This window comes from Castor canadensis, chromosome 16, assembly GCF_047511655.1.
Source record: "Castor canadensis chromosome 16, mCasCan1.hap1v2, whole genome shotgun sequence".
NCBI classification, from domain to species: Eukaryota; Metazoa; Chordata; class Mammalia; order Rodentia; family Castoridae; genus Castor; species Castor canadensis.
Window position 1 is genome coordinate 51286446 of NC_133401.1, and position 20623 is coordinate 51307068.

The 20623-nt window shown below is 41.9% G+C and overlaps 1 protein-coding gene and 2 non-coding genes across 3 annotated transcripts in view; 1 reads left to right on the forward strand and 2 right to left on the reverse strand.

Moving 5' to 3' along the window:
* The first annotated feature begins 781 nt into the window (after positions 1–781).
* Hsd17b4 (hydroxysteroid 17-beta dehydrogenase 4) overlaps positions 782–20623 on the forward strand; it is an 84849-nt gene continuing 65007 nt past the window's right edge. The window contains exons 1-8 of the mRNA XM_074057024.1: positions 782–963; positions 3586–3639; positions 11718–11825; positions 13904–13963; positions 15152–15173; positions 15266–15312; positions 16867–16951; positions 18661–18848. Coding sequence (XP_073913125.1) covers positions 906–963; positions 3586–3639; positions 11718–11825; positions 13904–13963; positions 15152–15173; positions 15266–15312; positions 16867–16951; positions 18661–18848 — 622 coding nt within the window. The 5' untranslated portion in view covers positions 782–905. The remainder of the gene's footprint in view (positions 964–3585; positions 3640–11717; positions 11826–13903; positions 13964–15151; positions 15174–15265; positions 15313–16866; positions 16952–18660; positions 18849–20623) is intronic.
* On the reverse strand, positions 17352–17421 carry LOC141418334 (small Cajal body-specific RNA 18). The gene has a single exon (XR_012442997.1).
* LOC141418375 (small Cajal body-specific RNA 17) lies at positions 17506–17645 on the reverse strand. The gene has a single exon (XR_012443026.1).

Here is a 20623-nt window from a genome sequence, read left to right on the forward strand (position 1 = left end):
CCGCTTAGCACGGTTTTCTGCAGGAAACTAACATTTCAGCAAGCTCTGCCGGGTTCCGGTATTCTGTAGCTCTGGTATTTCCCTCCTTTCTTGGTGGGGCTAATATCTTGAGGCCCTTCTGCTTCCCTTCTTTGGAAAGTTTTCCTTCTTCTCCCCAGAGAGTTCTTTTATTTCGGCACCATTAGTTGCCATACTTATGCCACATTTGCCACGGGTCTTATCAGGTTGCAGGGTTAGGAAGCTTATCTAGGGCTGGGGGCGTGGCTCAAGCAGTAAAGGGCCTGCCTGGCAAGTACCAGGCTCTGAGTTCAAACCCCAGGACCGTATTAAAAAACAAAACAAACTTTAACCAATAAAAGCCAGTAAATGTCGAATGCATGACTATTCTCAATTCACACGCAAATCTCATTTAGAAGCACCAGTTAACTTTTTTTTTTGGTCCCCTAGTTCTACTTGGGAAAAGTGCATTATGACATTCAGGACGATTTTTGTGCAGGAGATCCAGGAATATAACATCTCCAAAAGACTTACATCGCAAAGGATAGCTTTGTTTTTAACAGGCTATATCCAAAAGCTCCTTAGGGATAGGGGAGCGTACTACTTTTCTCCTCAAGATCCTAAATCCAAAAACGTTTGCGTTGTGAATGAAGAAACGCTTGGGGAACGGGCGAACACCGGGCGCGCGATCAGTGCAGGCCTCCCCGGCAGGATTTCGCGAGACTTAGTCTCGCGGGATTACATTTCCCAGAGTTCCAAGCGCCGGCGCACTTGGCACGCGATGCCGTTTGCGTCCCTGCAGTCAGCGGGTCCCCTCTGGCGTCCCGCCCCTGGCACGCCCCCGCGGCGTCGGGTCGTGCGGTCAGCTCCTGGCAACTCTAGGGTGTGTGTAGCTGCTGACAGCACTCATGGCTTCGCCGCTGCGGTTCGACGGGCGTGTGGTGGTGGTCACCGGCGCGGGCGGAGGTGAGCGAGGCCGAGAGCGCCTGTGTCTCCGCGGCCTGGGTCCCAGGGTCGTGCCGCGGTCGTAGGTGGCGGGGCGGCTTGGCAGCGCGAGGCTGGACCCGGCGGGGCCCGGAGGGTCGGTCGTGCCCGGCCCCGGTCCTGGTCGTCTGCGGCGTCTTCAGGGAACCGGAGACGTCGCGTCGCGCTGGCAGGTGCGGCCTCGGGCCCAGTTCCGGCGCTTCCCAGGCCGCGTCCTTCCCGGGCAGCGGGAATTGCACAACTGACTGAGAGTTCACCCGCCCGCAGTCGGCCTTGTTGGGTCTCTCGAGGTTCCTGGGCGCCTGGGGCCTGGACCTCTAGCGGGCGGTGTTGGGTTCGGTGTTTCCGAGTCCCCGGGGCTTTGACTAGAGCTTCCTTGCGCAGTGTGCAGCGTCCCGTGTGCACCCCCCAGTTTTCGGCGCCCATTGTGCAGTGCCCAGTGTTCATTGCCCCATGGCACCAAATGTGCATTGCACAAGCTCCTGACCTAAGGCCCGGGAAGGTTGGAGCCTAGTGTGCGCAGGGCAAGTGGATGACAGGAATGGAATGGGATGACATGGAGCAGACTGCGAGTAGACACTTCCCAGGTGGGCCAGCTCCGTGGGATAGAAAGTTGCTCCTGGTGCCTGTATTTCAGGACAAACAAAAATGGAGGATTGTCCTGTGAAGTAATCCCATTTTTTTTTTTTTGTGGGACTGGGGTTTGAACTCAGGGCTTTTCACCTACAAAGCAGATGCTGTACCGCTTGAGCCACACCTTCAGTCCATTTTTCTGTGGTTATTTTGGAGATGGGGGTCTTGAAACTATTTCCCCAGGCTGACCTCAAAATGTGATCTTCACAATTTCATCCTCCTAAGTAGCTAGGATTACAGGTGTGAGTCACTAGTGCTCTGCAAGTAACCTCATTTTTAAAGTCCAATTTTATTTATTTATTTATTTTTGTTTTATTATTCATATGTGCATACAAGGCTTGGGTCATTTCTCCCCCCTGCCCCCACCCCCTCCCTTACCACCCACTCCACCCCTCCCTCCCCCCCCTCCCCCCCCCCCAGCCACTAAAGCCCAATTTTAAAACAAACCACTCCACAGACCCTGTGCAGGGGGATTTTTACTGTGCAGTGATATGGATTTCATGTATCCTAGAAGGATTCTCATGCACGATTTCTTGGAGTTGTATATTAAAAGTCACAAAATGGAATTGTGTCAATTCATCTGTACTGTCATATCACCATTGATAAAATGAATCTTTAGGCTGCCTTTCAGAAAATGATTTCAGTGATAATTGGTGGCCAAGTATTTTATACCTATAATTATAGTCACTTGAAAATGATCTTTTTGGAGAAACATTTTGTTTCCTCTTTGCTTTTGATGGACATAATATGATGCACGTGGTGTTTTAAACTTGTTTTGACAGTGACTGATAATGTATACAATATGTATACACAGACCAGGTGTACATACACACACACCCTATTGGAAACAAATCCGTGACACAGTACATGCTAATGCATGGTACTCTACATTCTGTTTTATTTAATAAGTGCTGATAGAAACACACCAAATTGGTATTGTGAACATTAGTTAGTTCTAAATTATTCTGAACTCAGTACCTCCTGCTTATAAGTTGGTTGAGTTCAGAGGTGGATTCATTCATTCAACTCAGAGTTGATTCAGTTGTAAATTAAATTGTTTGGTGATGTCTTCTTGTTTTGCCGAACTTAATATTTGGGGCTCTTTTTGAGAAAGCCTGGTAATTTATCCTCAATTTATTTTTATACTTATTTATCAATTAATTTATCCTAAACATAAATTGACAGTTAACTTTATCCATTTATCATTGAAATTTAATTAAGTTAAATTAAAAAATGGCCACTGTTAAGAAAAGTAAACAATCCAAAAATAAGTCTTCACCCCTCCTGTGGCCACTAAGGTCAGTTCCCCAAAGATGATCGCTAATTGCCAGCCTCTTATGTATTTTTCCTGAGATGTTCTTGTTTATAGCATGTATATAATAAAGAATAAATAGTATATGTTTTATATATATATGTATATGAATTTACACAAGATAGCTTTGAGTCAGAATTAAATTTTTTGTGTGTTTGATAACTGATGTTCAAGGTTCCATGTAGGATACAGCAGTCACAGGTGTTTTAAGGAGGAAAGGGTTTCATGCAGCACTTGGGATAACTCCTGCAGCAACATGGACCTGGTACGGTAGAGGCAGCCCTGGGGTCTGTCACAGTCTGAGTAGTCACAGGACATCAGGGACCTGGAGCACAGAAGCTAAATCACAAAGTCACCTCTACAGTCATTGTTTTAATACCTAAAAGCTTCTGGAAAACCAGGCTCTTAACAGAGACAGCTAGACTCACAGAAAGATGGCCTCTGCCCCACTTTCACAATCCGGTTCACATCTGGCATTCTGGCAGCTTCACAGCATGGTAGGAAATGGTAGAAGAAGTAGGTGGAGCAGAGGTGGAGAGTACAGTCTACCTGTAATGTCATCGATCACTCACCTGCTTCTTTAAAATGGGGATTGAGTTGAGTGGGCTAAAGTAATTGTGTTGACATTTCAACTTTCCGATGATTTTGTTTTTCATTAGGATTGGGCCAAGCCTATGCCCTGGCTTTTGCAGAAAGAGGAGCATTGGTTGTTGGTGAGTTGGTATATTTTTCTTTTCAATTAGAAGCTGAAAAATTAAAGTACAGTCTGCACAAGCTGCCTTTGTTTTTCTCTCAAATAATAACTCAAGATTTAATTTCATCATTAATTTTTACTTTAACTGAATTTTTTTACCCTTTTAAGGCTGGTACATATATATATATATATTTTGCCAGTACTGGAGACTGAACCAAGGACCTTGCAGATGCTAAGCAAACACTTTACCATTGAGCCAAGGCTGACATTTTTTTAAGGTTGACTTTGTGACTTACTTTTTAAAGTCATGTCTCATAGAATTTCTCACTTAGTAGAATTGATGAAGCATAAAAGGACATTCTTGACTTTAGTGTATGGTGGGCTGTAATTTTTTGAGATAGAAGATTTATTTACTGATGCAAGATTAAAGGAGAATCCCTGGCAATATGTTGATTAAAAATAAGAAATAATTGAATTTTGAGAATTGAAAGTTTGGAGTCAGGGAAACAAAAGTATGTGTTACATCCATGTTTATTGCGGCACTATTCACAATAGCCAAGTTATGGAAACAGCCAAGATGCCCCAGCACTGACGAATGGATTAAGAAAATGTGGTATCTATACACAATGGAATTTTATGCAGCCATGAAGAAGAACGAAATGTTATCATTCGCTGGTAAATGGATGGAATTGGAGAACATCATTCTGAGTGAGGTTAGCCTGGCCCAAAAAACCAAAAATCGTATGTTCTCCCTCATATGTGGACATTAGATCAAGGGCAAACACAACAAGGGGATTGGACTATGAGCACATGATAAAAGCGAGAGCACACAAGGGAGGGATGAGGATAGGTAAGACACCTAAAAAACTAGCTAGCATTTGTTGCCCTTAACGCAGAGAAACTAAAGCAGATACCTTAAAGCAACTGAGGCCAATAGGAAAAGGGGAACAGGTACTAGAGAAAAGGTTAGATCAAAAAGAATTAACCTAGAAGGTAACACCCACGCACAGGAAATCAATGTGAGTCGAAGCCCTGTATAGCTATCCTTATCTCAACCAGCAAAAACCCTTGTTCCTTCCTATTATAGCTTATACTCTCTCTACAACAAAATTAGAAATAAGGGCAAAATAGTTTCTGCTGGGTATAGAGGGGGTGGAGGGAGAGGGAGGGGGCGGAGTGGGTGGTAAGGGAGGGGGTGGGGGCAGTGGGGAGAAATGAACCAATCCTTGTATGCACATATGAATAATAAAAGAAAAATGAAAAAAAAAAAAAACAAAAAAAAAACCCCAAAAGTATGTGTTAACTTTTTCATCAAAAATTTTCAATTGGAAGCTTTTTAAAACATTTAATTAGAGGTCAATTCTATGAGTGTTAGTTTCATGCTGGGGTTGGGTCATTTAGAAGACACTGTACTGAAGAATCCCAGAAGTGGAAGGGTTTAGTATTAAATACTCATACACGAGCCACCATGTTCACAAGCAGCCTGTGTGGGAGTAAGGAACGAGTGCTAAGTGCAGGGGTGTATGGAGGGCAGATGTTCGGACCCACACTTACTAGCATCTTTACTCTGATCAAATCATTGGCTACAATGTCCTTCAAAAACTTTGACATTGTAATATTTGACAGGGCTGCATATTTCAGGTTATCTTTGTCAGGTTTTCTCAGGAATATTTTATGTCAGTGCCTAAAGACATGCTTTTGGGCCCTGCATGGTGATACATGCCTGTAATCACTGCTCCTGTGGAGGCAGGAGGTCATGGTTCAAGGCCAGTTGGGACAAAAGATTCTATCTCAACCAACAAGCTGGGTATGGTTGGTACACACTTGTAATCTTGCTCTCCTGGAGTTAATAGGTAGGAGGATTGCAGTCTGGCACAGGGAACAGCTGGTGCTGAGGTCCTGAGGTGGGTACAGGCTTGGTGTTCCCTGGTTAGTAGAGGGCTTAGTGAGGCCACTGAAGGGAGAGGGCAGGTCAGGTCTCACAGGTGTGAGTGGAGGAGCATCACCACCTGGCTGGGGTATGAGTGTGTCCTGCATGCCAGACAGGAGAAGATAGGTTGTCAGGGATCACAGCAGGAGGGGAGCAGGATGATGGTCAGGCACACTGGGTTTACTATCTTACTGATGCTTTTTGTGTACACTTGCAATTTTTTATTAAAATAAAAAAGAAGTAGAAGCAGAGAAGCCATTGTAGTAGTTAGTGCCTGCCATGGTTCGGGATGTCCACTTGATGTGGCTTGGGTGTCCTCCAAGCCACATGTTGAAATTTAATCAACAAAGAGGATGCTGTGCCTCAACCTTGCACTTCCTGAACCATGAGCCAAAACAAACCTCTCTTCCTTATTAAGTCTACCTCAGATAATTTGTTCTGGTAATGAAAATTGGACTGTAAATCCATGTAAGTGGTGGTAGTAGCTTAGACAGGGTGATAAGGATGGAGATGGTGCAGAAAGATTAAATTCTGGAGATATTTGAAGGTAGATATGGTGGGATTTGCTGGTGGTTTGTATGTGGGCTGTAAGTGAAGGAGTGTCCATTTCCTAAGAGAGGGAGGACTGAGGAAGGAGCCTCAGCTTGGTAGAGAGGAGACTCCTATTAGACTGTCAGTTAAAGACAATAAGTAGGCAGTGGGGGCTCTGAGATTGGGTGTGGTTGAGAGTGTCTGTCTGTCTGTCTATATCCCCTTTTCCATTTCCACTCTCCATCCTTGAGAGTCCAATCCAGATGCAGCCAGAATGAAACATTTACTTATGTCAGGACCTGTTGCTCCTGAGTTGCCCACAGATAGATACATTTGATTATTTGCAGTGTGTGGATGGTATTTGAAGCCAGGAGACTGGATCAGATTATCTAGATAGTGAGTAAGATAATTGGGAGAAGAGGTCAGGACTGAAATCTGGATGACTCATCTTCATTTTTCTTCTCCTTTGAGAACTTTTGATGCCTTCTTGTGGGTGAGACAAAAAAAAATTGGTTAAAGGGGCTGTTCTGCTTAAGCGATGCATCCTCCCCACAGTTCATCCCAGTGCAGCTCTGTTGAGAGATGTGATCTGTGGTGGCTATAGGAAACTATGAAAATGAGAGAAAAGGCATCAGGCTAGAAGATAGGAGTGTGTGGAAGGATGTTCGAGAGGTGGTTAACAGTGGGCTCTGGATGAGAGGCCGGCAGAGCAGGGCTAAAAAGGTCCTGAGTTGACACTGCTTGAGTTTCTTTAAAAGCATCGAAAGCAAATCCCTATAAAAATAAAGACATGCGTAATATAATACTCTCTTCTCATGCTTATGGGAGGACTGCTCAGTACAAAGGCTGTCATGTAGCTGCACATGTAAGTTATCCTGGTTTTATAGAATTGGAAGTTCCATTTCACTTTGGAAATAAAAATAGTTTCTAGATGTGTCTTTGGTAATGGATGTGACCTGGTGACAAATCCAAGGTTGAAGGTCTACATGCACATGAATGTATGTAGGAAATTAGAAATCCCTTTTCAGATGCAGAGCCTTATAATATTACCACTCTTGGTAGGTAGGAGAGTTAGAAATGGCTGCTGTGAAGAACTGCTGTAGTGGGCCCAGACTCTGAGGGTCTTCCCAGGAAATCCCTGATGATGTGAGCAAGGCACTGAAGACCCTCAGGGCTACCATAGAGCACTGTCCCAGTGACAGCTGTGGGCAGCTGGAGAGTCCTGGAATGGCTAAGTGGGAGGAGTGGAGGCAGAGTCAGGACTGAAGGGGCAGCTCCTCGTGCACAACTGTTCACCTCTGAGTCCCAGTGCATCTGTATGGAGACATTTGAAGAATGCCAAGGAACTCGATGACAAAACTGAGTGACTTAGGCATGTGCTTTTCAGAAGGGAAGGAGGGGAGATTGAGTGCCAGGAGAAGTCTTACCAGGAGAGAGGGGACATGAGGAGCCCAGAGACAGAGAGGCTGCTCACTTTGGTGCAAATTGAAAGTGAAGTAAATCTCTTTAGTGGCCCTGAAATCAGGAGACCTAAAGTATGCTATATATCCAGTACTTTGGATTGAACGCAGAGCCTCACACTTATGAGGCAGGTGCTGTACCGCTTGAACCACACCTGCAGTTCTTTTGCCTTTAGTTTTTTTAGGTGGGGTCTTGGGCTTAACTTTCCTGGGCCTGGCCTGGAACCATGGGTTTGCACCACCACAACTTGGTTTATTTATGAGATACAGTTTCACTAACTTTTGCCTGGGCTGGCTTCCAACTGAAATCCTCTTGGCTCTGCCTCCATAGTAGCTGGGATTGTAGGCATTAGCCACCATACCCAGCCCCAGAGCATATTTGTTTATATGTCTTTGGGGCTAGTAGTCAGAGAATTTGTGGGTAATAGCTAGAGAGAAAGAAGAAGAAAGCCAGCTTCTAAGAACAATGACCTGATGGGGCACCAGTGGCTCACGCCTGTAATCCTAGCTACTCAGGAGGCAGAGATCAGGAGGATTGCAGTTTGAAGCCAGCCTAGGCAGATAGTTCTCAAGACCCTATCTTGAACAAACTCTTCACAAAAAACAGGGCTGGCAGAGTGGCTCAAGTGGTAGAGCACCTGCCTAGAAAGTGTGAAGCCCCGAGTTTACCACCAAAAAAAACAAAAAAAGTGTGTTATAGGACCCAAGTGCATTTTAGAATTCCCTGCATCCCTACCTCTTCCACATAGCTGTTACTGAATAAAACTTTGGAGATGGAATTTTAGGAAAAAAGAAACCAAACTTCTGATGTCTTTGACACATAATCCAAGTCACTGATTTATTTGAAATGACTGAAGTAGGGAGAAGATTTTGTTTAAAAAAAATTCTTTCAAGTTATGAGCTGGAAGAGCGCTCAGGTGTGTTACACTTTTGGGTGCTATGATGTTCCCAGCTGAAAAGGTTCTGTCTTAACTACCACAATCCTACCATGCTTACTGCCTGGCCTAAAACTTCAAGTGCAGGAGCTGGCTTATCTCTTTTCTATATCCTCCTCCAAACAAATGTAATTTTTTTTTTTCTGAATGGACATGATTATGTTCTTTGAGAATAGAGAAACTTGTTGCCAGCATTCAGGGAATAAGTGGTACTGTAGCAGGTCTAGGTTCTAGAAGAAATCTTGCCATTTCATGTAGTTCAAACCTGGGCTATATTTGGCTGTTTCCAAACTGCTTTTCATCTGTGAAAGTAGGAACAGTTGTTCTGCCAGTCTCTTAAAAAGGTGCATGGGAATTAAATGCATAATGTGCGTGATGGTTCATTAAAAATGAGAAGTGTACATGTATTAATATAACTTGTTGGAATTATTACCACCACACTACCACCACCTACTACCACTACCACCCGCCACCACCACTCACCACTGCTGCCTCCTTACTGCTGCCACCTGCTGCCACTCTAATACCATCTGCCACCACCACACACCACCACTACCACCTACCACCATTACCACTACTACCAGCACGACTACTACTGCCAGTACTACCAGCTGAATTTGAGCCATACATTGTGTGTATATGTTACCCTTGAATATAATTTTTACTTGCAAAAAATCTTTTCCACATTGTTGCTAGCCAGGCCCCTCAGCATGCAACCCTTGCTTCTCTAGTTTAAACTTTCACCCTGTGGTTCAGCTATGGTGGCAGTTTTAATCTAGTGCTCTCTAATGTTGAGACTTGTTTACCCACATGCCATTTTTGTCAATAAATCCAGGCTTTCATGCTTGCCTGTTTGGTTGCATTTTACAGTCTCCTGTAGGGTAGTGTTTGTGTTTCATAGTATTACTCTTTCTTCACTTAACTTACTTAAAAAGAGTCATGAAAGACTCCTAGCTGTGTGGCTTAAAATTGTGATATTTATTTATTTATTTTTTATTGTTTTATTATTCATATGTGCATACAAGGCTTGGGTCATTTCTCCCCCCTGCCCCCACCCCCTCCCTTACCACCCACTCCGCCTCTTCCCCCCCACCCCCTCAATACCCAGCAGAAACTATTTTGCCCTTATTTCTGATTTTGTTGTAGAGAGAGTATAAGCAATAATAGGAAGGAACAAGGGTTTTTGCTGATTGAGATAAGGATAGCTATACAGGGAGTTGACTCACATTAATTTCCTGTGCGTGCGTGTTACCTTCTAGGTTAAAAATTGTGATATTTATAAACTGGTTGTTTCTTGTCATTTGAATAATTGCATGGCATTGTATGATTAATAATAATTAAGTCTTTTGAGAATCATCACCTGTTTTTAATCTCTTCAGGGATAATGTAAGCACTTTTCATTATTTGTGTCTTTGCAGAATTTTTTATTTTTTGTAAGACTGGTAATATAATAAATACTTTAGTCTACATTTTCTTTTTTGGGTGGTACTGACGTTTGAACTTAGGGCTTTGTGCTTGCAAAGCAGGTGCTCTACTGCTTGAGCCACACCTCCAGTCCATTTTGCTCTGGTTATTTTGGAGATATGGTCTTGGGAACTATTTGTCCAGCTGGCCTTGAACCATGTGAGATCCTCCTGATCTTAGCTTCCCAAGTAACTAGGATTACAGGTGTGAACTATTGGTACCTGGATCCCAAATTCTTTGTCACACATATATTTAAAAATAAATGTTTTTTCCACCTTATTTGACATTGATCCGTATATTTCCCATTAGTTTTGTATGTTATTTTGTAGAATTTGCCTTGAGTTACCTTGTGTAAATTAACTTTGCTTGTCCCTGTTATTTGGCAATGTTGGCTTGATGTCTACCTTATGCTAGAACTTGCGCACTACCATAGTGTGCAAGTTAGAGACTCTTTGAGGGCAAGCACTTTCGACAGGTTTGTGTAATCAGTGTGCAGTTGATGTGGATAACTGTATCATTGGAGGTAGGGGGTCTTATGTGGTGTTTGGAAATGGAGTCATGGTATGAATAGTGCCTGGATATATATTAGTTCTCTGTAATGTTTGACCTCTTTTAACAAATAGCATTTATTCCTTCATTCTAGGCCACCACACACTGTTACATGAAAATTGACAAGTGTTCTGTAGTAGGTTAAAACCATGCTTATTTTTTACCCACCACTCCTGTAAGTAGAGGTTTTCTTGATACAGAGGAGGTACTTTCACATTGTGTATTTAATATCTTTATTTTTATGCTATTATAGTTGAAAACACTTAATGTGAGCTCTGTCCTCTAGACTAATTTTCAAGTTTAGGGTGCAGAGCTATAGGCACTGTGTTATTGAGCAGGTATCTGTATGGCCCTCAGTTACCAACTCCCCAACTCCAACCTCTCCCCAGTTCCTGGGAGCCATGCTCTATTCTCTGATTCTGTGAATTAACTCTTTCAGGCAGCTTGTGTAACTGGAGTCACACAGCATTTGTCCTTTGTGACTGTCTTATTTCCTTTAGCATAGTGTCATCTTTATTCACCCACCCGTCAGTGTGTATTTAGGTTGCTCCTGCACCACAACTACTGTGAGTAGTTCTACAGTCACCACAGGAGAGCCAAAACCTCTTTGTCTTTTTCTTCTGAATTCAATTCTTTTGGATAAATATTCTGAAGTAAAATTGCTGGATCATTGATAGTTCTGTTTTTCTTTTTTCCTAATTAGCACATGCATTGCACAAATGGATGGGTTCCACCGTGGTATTTCCAGTTCATAACACGTGCGTGGATCTTGTCCAGACACTGTTCTTCCATCCTCCTTCCCTACCACCTTCCCTATCCCGAGTAATCGCTATTCTACCTTCAGGTTGACTTTTTATTTTGAGATCCCAAAACCTCTGCATTGTCTTCCTTTGTGTTTGTTTACTCTTTAGGTGATTTTCACAATTTTTCTTTTCTGTTTTTTCTTTTTTTTGGTAGAAGATGGGTTGAAGTATGTCCTTTTTCTTTACAAAAGAGGAAAATCATTGCAAAATTACAAACTTCATAACAAGAGCCTGTTCAAGTTTTTCTGCTGTTGATACCTGAGTTCAAATCAGGCATATTTTGAAAATGCATATGGTGTGTTTAGTAAGGTATGGTCGGGTGGGTGGAGTCAGGCATATGACTGAAGAGGGAATTAGAATTGTTTTCTAACTTACGTGTGGAAGGCCTGGAAATTTATTGCGGTTTGCTTGTCTTTGCATTGCAGTAAACGATCTAGGAGGAGACTTCAAGGGAATTGGCAAAAGCTCCAGGGCTGCCGATAAGGTCGTTGAAGAGATAAGAAGGAAAGGTGGAAAGGCCGTGGCCAACTATGGTAGGTGTCTGAATTCTCGTGTTGGTAATTCCTGAGAGGATACCTCTGCATGCTAGTGTTTTTATCTAAGTCTGCCAAAGCTTGTGGCTATATATTTTATATAATGTGAGAAAAATGTAAACTTTTGATGAAGATTATTTCATGAAATTCTAATCTTTTGTTCTGTGGTCTGTTTAATTGTTGCATTGATGAGCACATGACCTAATCAGTAAATTGTTACATATATGGTTGTGTTCTTAAGAGACCTGCTTTATTCAGAAGTCTTGCATATTTGTATATAATGACCTTAAACTCTTCTTTTAAAATTGTTTTTAAAAAGAGCATCATGTAAGCAGTGAAATGCCTCCGTATTCCATTCTGCACAAGTAGTCACTACCATGTACAACTTTCATGTCTTTCTAAAAACATAAGAGTCAAATTAGGTATTAAAGCCATAAGAAAAATCACAGATACAACTTTACATTAGATAGTATTTGTAGGGAACTTTGTTGAATAGATTTACCTTTAAAAGCTAGTGCTTATGATTTTCCAACAAACTAGGTTGTGCTTATGGGCCAGGGATAAAATTAGATTGACTTTATTTTGAAGTTTTAGGGGAAAGGAAAGAGGATATGGTTTATTTTGAATGTTTGAGGGAATAATGAGACAGACATTTTAACTACCTTGTTTCCATATTGGTGATCTAGCAAAAATGTTTTCAACATTTTTTTTTAACTATGGAGTTTAAAAACCTGTTTTAGAAAGATAAACATTCAAGACTGCCCCTTCCCCCTCATGATGTGCAGTCAATCAGTCAGGAAGGCAGACACTCCTTCAGGCTTTGCAAGTGTGGAGAGCTTTGCTACAGGGAATTGGTGGGTCACATGGCCTGTGAAAGGGCCTGGCAAGTGAGCAGATCCTCAGTGCCCCTGTTAGCCTGCACCAGGTGGTCACCACGAGCTCACCTGGATGTACTGGCAGTCTTAGTTTGCATGCAGGATTGCCCAAAACTGCAGGCTTCTACTTTTCTACCCACTAGTGAGTGCAGATTGAGCATTGCTAATCTGAAAACCTGAAATCCAAAATGCTTCCAAATCCAAAACTTTATGAATGCTGATGTGATGCCACAAGTAGAAAACTCCATACTTGACCTCATGTGACAGGCTGCATTCATGATACAGGCAGAGTGAAGATTTTGTATCAAGTACCTTTGGCAATGTGAAGTTTGTGTTTAAGAGTTGTGTCCCATCCCCAAGACATTTCGTTATGTATGTACCAAAAAAAAAAAAAAAAAGAGTGGGAACACTTTTAGTCCCAAGCACTTTAAATAGAGGACACTCAGCCTGTTTTTTGAGACAGTCTGGTTGTGTGGCCCAGGCCAGTGTTGAGCTGGCAGTCCTCCTGCCTCTGCCTCCTGAGTGCTGAGATTACAGGAGTGAATGCACTACTGTGCTCAACCTCAACCTATATCTCTTACTATGTGGGTCCCATGGAAGGATCTGACAGTATTTCCTGGGTCACCCATGTGAATGAAGAGGACACACAGGAGGGAGTGATGAGGTCGAGATGACGCACAGCTATGGCAATATGATGGGTTGGGAAGCAGAATATCACAAAGCCACACAGTTTTGTTGAGCTTTACTTTTTGTAGTGAGTATTGTGAAAACAGTAATTTTGTATTTCATGTACAGTTATAGAACACTGAATGTTTTTTCAGATGAAGCATGTACTTCCCTCTCTCCCAAATTCTAGTTTGTCCTTAAATGGGAGTGCCTATAGTTGTTTAAAATTGAATATAGATTAATGAAAATTAATTACTTGCCTGTCACTCTAGCCACATTTCAACACTCTGTTGTCACCAGTGTTTGTTGGCTTCCATATTGTAAAGTGCAGACGTAGGCTGTCTCCATCTTCACTCTAGGTGTGCTGGAGAGTGCTGCAGACATTGGGATTTGCGTTGTACTGCAGTATATGTGGATTTTTCTTGGAAATGAACTGTATTGAATGCATAGTATAGTCATCTGTGCTGATGCTGAGAACTTAGAAATAGGTTAAGAGGGAGAGTGTTGAGGTTGTGTACTGACTTCTCTCTCCCTCAGACTCTGTGGAAATGGGAGAGAAAGTTGTGAAGACAGCCCTGGATGCTTTTGGAAGAATAGGTGAGCTTCATTTGCGTTATGGTCCTAACAGAGTACTTTTACCTTCCCGATGAAATGTTTTTGAATTTACTGTTGCTTATTAAACAAATCTCTCTTTCTTGATAATCAAATTTCTGGATTGGTTTTATAAGTTAATTATTTATTTTGTGTTTGGCTTGGGTTTTTAAAATTGTTTTTGCACTTTACTTAAAAAATTTGTAAATATCTGTTCTGTATTCTTTTCACAATAATTCAGTTAAGTCTCTAATATGTTTATGAGATAAATCAGTGTTTTGGCAATAGAGGACCCAGGGGGTTCTTTTGAAAAGCTACCAAGATTTGGATTAAGATGATGGGATATGTTGCAAATTAATTAAAATGAATTATATACAGTAAAAGAAGTATTAATGTATTGTTTAACCCATATATCTCTAGATAGTCTTCCTGGTTTAGTCCCATACAGTCTTACTGAAAGGCTAATGGATTACTATAGATTAGAACATGGCAGCAGATGAGCCCAACACATCTACAGGCTGGAAAAGTTACTTCCTGTAAACTGAAGGTGTACCTTCCCTTTTTGTTCAATTTAGCACATTCATTTTTCTGGTTATGTTAGGTGACATGTTCACGCAGCATCTGACAGTGATAAAGACCATGAAGGTGTCAAGTCTTAGGTTGAAAACAGCCACCGGATGTGGATTGACTCTTAAAAATACAGTGATGTCTTTTGCATAGCAAGAATACAATTATCAAAACAGGATATTTGTTTCTAACCTGAATGACTTTCTTTCTGCATTCTTGACTTGGAAGGAAAGGTCTTTCAAACTTCTAACACTCTAAGTGAATGAGGTTAAGTGTAGGATGGAGTCTGGCTTTGAAGCCTCAGAACCTAAGAGTTGGGCAACAGCTAATTCTGAATCTTGGTGGAAGATGGAGGAGGGAAATAAAAAGATATTTTTGAGAGGAAGGTGCTGGTATAATATGAAGCTTGTGCTTTTGTGAATCAGTTGGCCTGTTTTTTGCTATAGGCATAAAATTTTGTGTTGATAACATTCTTTACCTTATGATATATTTATTTTTCCATGGATGATGGGGTGGGTGGGGGCAGGACAGATAAAGCCAATATTGAAAGAAATGTGAGCTGTAAGCAAATGCATATGCACATGGTTGCTTTTGTGTATTTTGTGACTTGATCTTTTTATGTTGTAGATGTCGTGGTCAACAATGCTGGGTGAGTATTTCTGTTCCTGTGTGTAGTACAGTGCATGCAGTTGTGGAAGCTTGTACCCCTTGCTCTAACCCTATATGATGTTGATGTTTTAGGATTCTGAGGGACCGCTCCTTCTCTAGGATCAGTGATGAAGACTGGGGTGAGTTGTTGATACGTTTGTGGACCATAGCTGTCTGTTTTTTCTTCTGATATTTGAATCAGTGATACACTGAAGGAGAATCCTGCTGCCACCCACTTTCACTGCTGTTAATATCGATGAATACACCATACTGAAAATGACATGTAGTTGGATGTGTCCTATTTTTAAATATTTGATAAATTAAAGCATGTTAAATCAACTGGCAGAAGTTATCTAAAAGGATTTTGTTTCAGTTTGTTTCCCCTTATTCTTTAGGTGTTAGCATTTTCTGACAGAATTAGCTCTTTCTAGCAGTCTTTAACATGTTTATCTACCTGCTGGGGTTTGGGCTCACACTTGTTAGGCAGGTGTTCTACCATGCAAGCCTCACTGCGGGCCCAGTGACTGTCTTTTTCAAGAAGAAAGTGTAGGGCACTAGAAAGTAGATCATGGAGATCTCAGTCAGGCAGGACAAAGCCTGGGTGACATCTGAGTCTGATAGTGAATAGTGAACAGGAAGGATTTCTATTTCCCTTTGCCCTGTTGGAGAGTAATGAGCATGACAGTCATGGTTTATTTTTCTTTGGCTCTTCCTTGTTCTTACTTTCATTTGCATCAGAACTGAAGCAGTGGTGGCTGAGACAGTGGCCATTGTGGCAGCTGGGTGAGATGATTGTGTCAGTTCTGAGAGCGCTGCTGCTTTGTTCCCAGAAGTCTTCTTGGGAGACATAACATCCTTGGGTCAGAATTAAGCAAAGAAGAGCTTTTCCTTTCCTCTTCCCTCTATACCACCTGGGGGTCAAAAAGCTGATAAAGATAAGACTTGCTGGCAAGGAGCTGCTTCACTCCTGTTGGTAATACTCCTGGAAATGTGGGGGATGGAGTTTCTTTCTCTGGCTCTGTCCTGGGCCCACCACTCCTGTCTACTCTTTTGTTTGATTTTAATTCCTCTTTTCACTCCTACTTTCTTCTAATATACACATGAAAACTTGGTTGAAGCTCCAGAGTGAAATAAAAATAAGAAAGAATGGCTGAAAACTTGACAGTTAAAACACTAAGTCTAGAGTAATTTATCTGAACAGCATTCCCTAAGTGGTCAATTCATTAGTCTGAAATCTATGAAAACAGGTCTCTCCTCCCTCCAGCTCATTTGCAGGCATTGGTGAAAATAGGGATATTGTGAGTATTTTTAAATATTTCTCTATGATGAGCCATGAGGTTTATGATTGTACTTTAATGTTAGTGTTTGATGCTGCATGTACACATGAAGTTCTTGGATGTTAGCAGATTTTTGTGCAAGGTTGGCATAATTAAATATGGTATTACATTTAGGCATGTGCAAGGATTGTAATAATTTTATCAACTATAGGAAAAAAACTGTAAGTATAGATAAGAACTATTGATTGGTAGTATAATTGTAACAGAAGCAAGCATTGTTCAGAGGGTGTGACAATTGGTGGTTTTGAATGCTAGGTATTACGTGAACTTCTTGTATCAGAAAGCTTTCTATGACATGCCTAATTTTCAACAAATTCCCCTCCCCCCTTTTTTTTTTCTCCAAATTTCTTGTTTTAGACATTATCCAAAGAGTTCATTTGCGGGGCTCATTCCAGGTGACCCGGGCAGCATGGGAGCATATGAAGAAACAGAAGTATGGCAGGTAGGGCTGCTTATACTCTCAAGGAAGATTGAACGTTGTATACATTGCATTCTGTGTGCAAAGATTTCACAAAGTGAATGCTTGCTTTGTGTGGGGAAGTATTTTCAGATATGTGTAGACTTTTAAAATGTATTTTGGCATATACTCTCATTAAATTTGTGTCATTTCTAGACATAGACATGGAACAAGGTAGCCTGCTTTCATTATCATTGACTTTCCTGTTACTCTTTGGTGTTTAGAAAGTAGCACAACATTGAGGATCAACTATCTCTTATTCTTTAACCCAAGTGTCATTTTGTGTGTCCACTAAACAGCTGGCCAGAGATGAGAGGCTATTTCCTGCTAACAGATACTGGTCGGACACGAGCTAGTCTTTTATTTATTATTACTGTTTTTTTTCTGGCCTCATTCATTAGCATACTCCATCACCTGGTTCCCAGAACTCAGCACACGTATATCATCATTGGTAGGGCTCACAGTTGTGGTGGCAGGGGCATCCCTACTCCTCCCTCCAGCCCAGCCTCAGCCTCTCTCCCTCACCCCTCACTTCCCCACCCCGGGGCCCCTGGCCTTACTTTGACTGTCACGTGTTATAATACTGTCAGGCTCCAGGTGAGCAGTGCCACCCAAGGGGGGCTGATCATATAAGGAAAATACTGCAGGCTCACAGGGGACTGCATGGGGAACCTAGGAATGCCCAGCCCTAGTACACTTTCAGCACCTGCCCCAGCTTCCCTGAGCCCCACCTTGTGTGCTGCCCCAAGGCACAGGCCTCGGCTGACAGTCTGCACGGCCACAGTCCCAACAAGTTAGTCTTTGTACCTTTTAGGAGGTGTGAGTAGGGACTTCCCTGGGCTGTGATTACATGTGTACCTCAGGATGTGGCAGGGCTGGTGCACTTGCTGCAGTCACACCACTCACTCTAATGTTAGGGTCGTCCCTGTGTGTTGGTCAGGCTTGCTGTAGTCACACTACTCCAGCGTCTATCCTGATGCTGGATGCTGGTTTCTGAAAAGCATTTGATGTGGTTGATTCTACTTGGCTTAAATGGAGTGAGGCTGGGTGGATTATATGATGGCATCAGTTTGTTTTGTTATTGTGGGACTGGGGTTTGAACTCAGGGCTTCGTGCTTGCAAAGCAGGTACTTTACTGCTTTGAGCCACACCTCCAGTTTGTTTTGCTCTGGTTATTTTGGAGATGGGGGTCTTGTGCACTATTTTTCTGGACTGGTCTTGAATGGAGATCCTCCTGATTTCAGCCTCCCAAGTAGCTGGGATTGTAGTCATGAGCCATATGATGGCTGTGTTTTAATGAGACATTTAGTATTATTCAGAAAGGGCCAGGGCAGAAATGAGGGCTGAGGAGTTAGAACTGCTTGATCTAGTGTTTTGTGCTAAAATTTTAACTTAATATGTTGCTAGTTTCTGTTTATTAATACTTATTTTTGATAGATAATGGATATACGTTATTATATTTAAATTCATTTGGCTCTGACCAGGGACTCTTTTTAAACAGTCACATCTTGTAGTTGAATTTTGAGAGATGACCTTGATGTCAGCCTGTTGCAGGTATATGAGCCGTGACTGTGAGAGGCTAATGACAGTTCACAACGTGCTTTTCACAAGTGCAGCAGTATGAAATAGGGTTAGAGCTGCAATGTCCTCAGAACACTGAAAGGATGATATTGAGAGGCTGATTTTTCTTTTAGGATCATCATGACTTCATCAGCTTCAGGAATATATGGCAATTTTGGCCAGGCAAATTACAGTGCAGCCAAGCTGGGCATCCTGGGCCTGGCCAACACTCTTGCAATTGAGGGCAGGAAGAGCAACATTCACTGTAACACCATTGCGCCAAACGCCGGGTCCCGGATGACCCAGACTGTGATGCCGGGAGGTAAGCATGCTCTTACAAGTGTCAGAATTTAATTTTCTGAGTACTTTAAAAGTTCTCTTTCCATTGTCAAAAGCATTCAGTGTAATTTGTGTTCATTGTTGAAAACTCTGAAAAGCACAATGGGAAAGATAAAAATGGCCCATAATTCTGCTGCATGAAAGCAAACTTTCATTCTTTTCCTCTGTATAGGTACACATACACGTTTGTATAATAATTATAAAATGATTGTATATGTAGGATATATACAAAATATTTAATACAAATTATAAAATTGATTTTTTAATGATTATGAAAAATAGTATGTTTTATATTTAGAGCTTTTTTGTGATTTCTGGGGTTTGGACTCAGGATCTTGTGCTTGCTAGGCAGGTGTTCTGTCGCCTGAGTCATGCCCACAGTCCTTTCTTGCCTTAGTTATTTTTTGGATAGGGTCTTAAGTTTTTGCCTAGAGCTGGCCTTTTGGGCCTTTATCCTTCTACCTATGGCCTCTTGTACAGCTGGAATCACAGGTGTGTACCACCAGGCCCTTTTGTTTAGATGGGGTTTAGCAGTTCTTTTTTTTTGGTTTTTGCATGGGCTGGCCCCGCACTGTGATGCTCCTGGTCTCCCTCTCCCTCAGAGACCTGCAGAGCTGGGCTGGCCCTGCAGGTTTTGCTTTGGAGAAAAATTGGGCCTATAGTAGTACAGAGTTCTCATATACTCCCAGTCGGTTTCCTGTTACTAACATGTGACTCATTACTTTTAACTATAGTCAGTGGTTCATACTGGGGTTCACTCTGTGTTGTGCTGCTGTAGGGCTTCTCCCAAATGTATGGTGTCATGCATCTCCCATTACAGTACCACACAGAATAACTTCCTGGCCCTAAGAAATCCCTGTGCTTCACGTCCTCTTTCTTTCCTTTTTCTCTCAGTGCTGGGGGTTGAAACCATTTCTTATCATTCAGTAAAATTCCCTCATGCGGATGTGCCACAATTTGTTAATTCATTTACCTACTGAGAGACATCTCTATTGCTTCTAGTTTATGGAAGTTAGGAATAAAGGTGCCACAAACTTGAGCATGCAGGTTTTTGTATGGACATGCATTTTCAGCTTCAGTAAATGCCAAGAAGTTTGATTGCTGGATGGCATGGTATTGAATGGCCTGGTGCTAAATGGCATGATACTACTGGGTTTAGCTTCGTAAGACACTGCCAGAGCATCACCTCATGGCCCTATTGTTTTGTGTTCCCAGCAGCAGTGAATTAGTTATTTGGTGCCATGTCCTCACTGGTGTTTGGTGTTTGGCAGGTCATTCTTTGGGATCGATCTTTCTAATAGTGTGCAGTTGTGCTTCATTGTTTTAATGTGACTTCCTAATGACACATTGTCCTGGGCATTTTCTCCTATGTTTGTTTTTTCATTTATTTATTTTATTTAGAGAAGTATCTAGTCAGATCTTTTGCTCATTTTTAAATTGGGTTGTGGTTTTGAATTTTAAGGGTTCTTTGATAAATTTTGGAGACAAGTCCTTTATTAAGATATATTTATTTTATTTTATTTATTCATATATTCATATGGGCATACATTGTTTGGGTTATTTCTCCCCCCTTCCATCTCCCCACCTCCACTCCCAGGAAGAACCTGTTCTGCCCTTTTCTCTAGTTTTGTTGAAGAGAAGACATAAGCAATAATAAGAAAGACGAAGCATTTTTGCTAGTTGAGATAAGGATAGCTATACAAGGAGTTTCCTAGCATTGCTTCCATGCACAAGTGTATTGTATTTTTATTGCTATTG